Source organism: Plutella xylostella, chromosome 18 (genome assembly GCF_932276165.1).
Source record: "Plutella xylostella chromosome 18, ilPluXylo3.1, whole genome shotgun sequence".
Classification (NCBI taxonomy): Eukaryota; Metazoa; Arthropoda; class Insecta; order Lepidoptera; family Plutellidae; genus Plutella; species Plutella xylostella.
In genome coordinates, this window is record NC_063998.1 from 4556989 (window position 1) to 4562917 (window position 5929).

General features: G+C 41.0%; 1 protein-coding gene across 1 annotated transcript; it reads right to left on the reverse strand.

The window, feature by feature from the left end:
* Positions 1-855: 855 nt before the first annotated feature.
* Positions 856-1922, reverse strand: LOC105380063 (pupal cuticle protein). The gene has a single exon (XM_011549552.3). The coding sequence runs from the start codon at positions 1871-1873 to the stop codon at positions 1091-1093; it is 783 nt and encodes a 260-aa protein (XP_011547854.3). The 5' UTR covers positions 1874-1922; the 3' UTR covers positions 856-1090.
* Positions 1923-5929: the final 4007 nt, after the last annotated feature.

Consider the following 5929-nt stretch of genomic DNA (forward strand, 5'->3'; position numbering starts at 1 on the left):
TCTTTTGACTTTGATTGCCTTTGAAATAGTTGGTTCTCACTTAAAACAAACAAACATACGTATGAGTAATGTTACTGAATTCATATTCATTAAGTCCATACCTCTACAGTGGGTCGTTATAATGGTACAGCAGATTGTCGGGAAAACTGCTCAAGCAGCTCTACTATAAGTTTTTAGCTATAAACAGAGATGTTTATGGCTGTATGTTAGCAGTCAACGTTTTTACTTGTATAAATGTAGTAAGGAAGGATAGACTGATATCTAGCAATATGAATACCGAAAATATAAACACTAAGTATACTTACTAAATATCAGATTGTTGCAAAAAATATGTAAGTACTTACCCACTTCTGCGGAAATGGTAATTAGGATTACCTATTTATTTATGTTACATACATGCACAAAACAAAAATGCAATTATCCATTCATCCTCAATGTTATTGTACAACCTCGCTCCAACTTAAATAAGTTTTATTAGTCGGCTTCAACGGCGCGACCTAATAGTTAGTTGGTAAAAGGAAAGTGTAAGGCGTGGTCGTCGATACCGGTTCTGGTATCCTTGCACCGACTTAAGGTGATCCAGTAGGTACAGAAGTGGAGAATGCGGACGCGGCCCACACCTGACTGGTGCGGTTAGTTGCACCACCAGGAAGCCAGGGATTGGTCAATGACCAATCATTGTAATTAACTTTGGTAAGTTTAGCTGTGAAAACATAGTTTTAGTTGCGTGAGTGGGTGACATGCATAAATTTGTGTTGATAACTTTTAAATCAGTAAAAAATATGAATCCGAGTAAAGTTAGTTCTATTGAGTATCAAAAAGCTCGAATTCAGTACAGGAAGTGAAACAAAACGCTCCTATTTGTATTGTATTTACTTATGATTATTTATTTACAAGTTCAGTTTCCATTTCTAATCCACAGCACCATCTGCCGACCCGCTTACGAGTAAAACAACAATTAACATTAACCTGTCCATTAACTCACAATATCACAGCGAACAACAATTGAGAAATGCTTTGATTCGGCCCGAGCGTGACGCAGCGGTTTCATACCGCGCGGCCGGGCTTTATTAAGCTGATGACCTAGTATTTACACTTTCTGGAACGAGTAGGTGTAGCCGTCAGGGGAGCGGTTCAGGCTGAACTTGCCCGGGGGGAAGAATCGGTTGGGGGAGGGGGTTGTGGGCTCGTAGTACTGCTGGCGGGCAGCGGGCTGAGGCGCCACGTACTGCTGGCTCTGCACGCCGCTGTACTGGGCCTGCTGCACGCCGGGGTAGATGCTGTTGGAGTACTGCTGCTGCGGCTGGTACTGCTGCTGCGGCTGCGCCTGGTACTGCTGCTGCGGCTGCGGCTGGGCAGGAGCCACGTAGTTCTCCTTCTCGTACAGCTCCGGGTAGTATTGACCATCGTCCTCGTTGGGCTTCACTGCTGACGTGTAGCGGGGTTGCGGCGCGCTGTACTGCTGGGGCGCGGTGTACTGCTGAGGCGCCGTGTACTGCTGGGGCGCCTGGTACTCGGGCGACTGGTAGCGCGGGTCGGGCGTGTAGCCGGGCGTGGGCGCCACGGGCTGCGGCTGCGTCGGCAGGTGGTCGCCGAGCGCCTGGAAGCCGTTCTTGCCGGCGATGTACTTCACTGTCTTCCTCTGTCCGCTGGGGTCGATGTAGGAGTACTGTCCGCGCCTGTCGCCGTTAGCGTCGGTCTCCTCTTTGAAGTCGATGCCGTCCTCCTGCTTGTAGGCGGATCCGAAGGCGCCATTGCCGTTGAGGTACCGCGCCTCCTGCAAGATCGCAGCGGTTTTCGGGTCCCCAGCGTAGTTGCCCTGCTGGCAGGACGCTCCGGCAATCACAAAGGCTAATACTGCGAGCCTGAACATTGTGGTATGTGCACTGCTCACGTGAAAGTAACAAAGTGTATCGTTGCGGGCGGGTGAACTCGCTTTATACAGACAGTAAAGGCCTTGAGGTGCATTGGAAGGGCCCGCGGGCGCGACCGCGAATCTTGCGCGCACGTTGGAGCCGTACACCCGACACACGCATCAGGGAAGTGGCATTCATTGAGGAGACCAGTGTCATCTATGGAACTTGATTTACTCTAAATGTCAACGAGTAGGATGCCGGTAGTTTAAGTATCTTTATGAAAGTAAAGGTCACACAGACCATACTACGCTATTCAGTTTATTTATTTATAAATTGGGTACTTATTGGGTCATAAAACGCAAAATTTGGTTATCCAGGTTAGTCTGTACTTTAAAAATTACCCAATTCAAACAGTGATTCTATCTTCTGCTACAATTTATTCACATCATTGTCTATGAGGAATCCACTAATTAAAAACTTATTGCACTATTTTATTTTTGAGAATTTTAAGCAGTGAGAATTTACTAGAGATTACCTCTATTCTAAATTGTTTAAGTTCTTATAATTATTCAAACATACAGGGAGTTATTTAGTAATCAACAAAAGCATAATTTTTTTCAAAAAATCAAATCCAAATTCGCTTTTTAGTTCAGTGATAAAATCTATCCTGGTATATTGTCTAGAGAAGGGACTTACCCGATATCACTTTATAGACGTTATGTTACATAACAAAACCTATATCCATATTTTACCGTTGGTAACTAACTTACTTTTTCATTACGTAACTCGAACTTATAATGTAATATTCACTAAGGAATGCACATAATAAGCTAAGTAACTATTTAAGTGGAGTAAGCACGTGGTATTCGGCCTTGTTAGTTATTTAACAAAGTGACTGCAATTATGTTATTGCATTACTGTAACATATTTGGAACACAATCGTAATAAATGTCGGCCTCTTTTATTTGTTTTATTCAATGTTATTATACAGTTTAGGTCACAATCATTATGCAAATTAGTACTTATTCTGTTTTCTTAATTCACATCTTAATTAGGTATAACACGGTATAATTACCTACAAACATGGAATATATGTATATGAAATATAAATTATATGGGGTCTACTCTTTCTTGACGAAATAAAAAGTTTGGGAAAGCTTTATTGCAATCGGTACCTACGTTTAATGCACGGCTCCGTAATATAGTTTTCTTGAAGATAGACCAATCCTCCTCGATGCCTTCATAAGCTGAGAAGACACATTTTCACCAAAGAGACGATTCGTTTTATAAGTGTTACCCTTATACAACGTTAGTATGACTTTTCCTGCGAGCTTCAATTTACTTTTAAGGCTTATCCGAGGGAATTTCAAGATAAACTATAGCTAATGTTGCATATAAGGATAAGTACTTAATAATGAAATGACTAAAATGAAAAAATGAAAAAATATTCATTTCAATTTAAGATTAATAATATATAATTAAGATAAAAAACACCATTTTTATTCGTACTGCAGTCTTTATTAAAACCCGTACAAAGTAGGTATTAGCGGATATGTAAGCGGATTAAGCGAGAGTAAAGATAAATAAATATTGGACACACAGAAAAAAGTATTAAATAAAATAAGAGTTCATAGATAGAAGTGGAAATACGCTTTGTTGGATTTTAAATTTGATGACTTATATGGCTCTACAATTGTATAAAGCATTATCAGCATGCCCTGCTGGCCACAGTCAGGCACTCATACGCACGGAAAACTTATAAAACTCCTCTTTCCCGCGGTAAAAACTATACAATATAAATATCTTTATTGGTCACCACAAATTAAAACATACAAAGAAAACTTATATAAACTAGGAGCAATGAGCAATAGGCGGCCTTATCGCTAAGAGCGATATCTTACAGGCAACCTCGGGTAAAACAATACCTCGGGTAGTAATTTACGAGCACAGTGCGTTGATCGATCGTGGAAGCGCGCAAAGGTCGCTCGCTGCCCGCGCCCAAGGTCCCAGACTTCCCCAGACTGGTGGGTTAGTCCCTGTTTGTACCCACCTGCTTCTTGGCGTCTTCTTCCTTGCCTTATCCTTATTTAGGGTCGGCTTTGTTCGTCAGATTTAAGGATGCTTGCAAGCGGGACATGAACTGTTTTGGCATTTAGATTGACGGTTGGGAAGAACGCGCTTAAATGAGACCTGAGTGGCGCCATGACGTTAAAGTTGGAACGACAAAGCACGACGAAGACTGGCTGGATAATCTTAAGCAGAAAAGACTTCGTCGTGATCTACCACCTCCAATACACTCATGTTTTGTTTGCGATCCGGCGAATGCCGTGCCGCTATAGGGTTGTACAGCCATCAACGGCGATGTGGCAACCCATAAACCTACGAGTGCTGCAACTACCATCTACAACAGATGCTGTGGCCAATGATGATGTTCGTCATGTCACGCCATTTTACCCTATCCTCTGTCATATCCTCATTCACTCCACACTCTCTCATGCTCTCTCTCACCTGCTTCTTGGCGTATCGGTGACAACCCTAGTCTAGAGAATGTCACCGTGTAGGGCTTGTCACCGTGGTAATAGGATTAGCTGGTAAGAATTGTGTCGGTCGCTGACAATGACAAAGGAATAAAGAGAGGACCTGGCATAAAAATCGGTACTTAAAAATATATCGTCGTCTCTTTTTAACTTATTGGTGTTATCCTACGTAAAAAAGGACAACGGTAGTTTTGTCTTTGCCTAAAATTACAACATTGCGACCGGTCGCCATGTTGATTGACATCCAAACACAAGGTACTTCAGCTGTCAAACAATTTGTTTGTTTCTCAGACCAACTACAAAGTTTGTTTACATTTTTCAAGAAATCCGCCGCCATTTTAATTGAAACCAAAGTTTAGGTAAGCGCATTTTTTTCGTGGATATGCCATGTCCTTTATTTATTCCTTTGTCAATGGTCGCTGACTACCCAGGGAGCGCCGGACGTACACAGGGAGTTGCAAAAGTGGTATAAAAGCCGAAAGCGGGTGACTCCGGGAGTCAAACGTTTGCTCTACGACTTTTGAAAAATCCTTAGAAGTTTTGTTGGTATTTTTTTATTGAGGTATGGAGACGAATCTTTGAAACAACAAGAAGTATTGATACGTCACTCGGGGAGGCTTCTTTCGTGCACACCTATTAGGAACATCGTTTCAAACGTTTATTCGACGATATTATTACGACTGTGATGTAATCGTATTTTTTCCTGCTACTTTCTTAATAAACATTTGTATAAATAATATATTTAAAAAAATATAAAAACATCAATGTATAAGTACCAACGCGGACAGCACCTTACATTTCGGTACGCGAGCTCGAAGAATGCTATCAAGTTCTGTCGCCTTTATTTTCTTATCTGTATGAAATTCTTTATTTAGCTCTACATTCTTATTGGATAGGTATTCCACCAGTTTTATTCCAGGTGTGAAAAAGAAATACTTAATTTTATTTCTTATCAAAACACAGAAGTAGTGCCTAGTGGGCCCAGGGAGAAAATTTATAAGTGAACGACACAAATGCATGTGGCGGTCAGTCACTGATAAAACGGTGACGGCAAACATCCACGTCGTAATGTTTCCACATCCTTGATCCCAAACAGTCTCTCACTGTCTTCATAAAATAATTGGTAGTTAACCTTGATCACAAATAGATCGGGAAATCAACTCTTAGTTATAGCGGATACAATTAGCAATTACCGAATAAAATAACAATTTAGTACTTATCTACGGATAAATACGTAAGAATAATTCAGTTACAATTTCCCATTTGTCTGGTCAGCTTCATGATTAATAATTATAATATGTGGGGATATCTCACACACCCTAAACTAGGCAGAGCCTGTACCTAATATGGATATCGGACAGTTCATATATTTACGCAGATACTTAGATAGGTACCTAAATATCTGCACCAGCTGGGGACCTTCAGACTATTCTGTCAGTATTATGTCAGTAAAAAACTATCAAACTAATAACCGTAAGTACTTATAAATCAGACTGTTTCAACCTACAGTACCATATGATCAATCAAAACTATCAT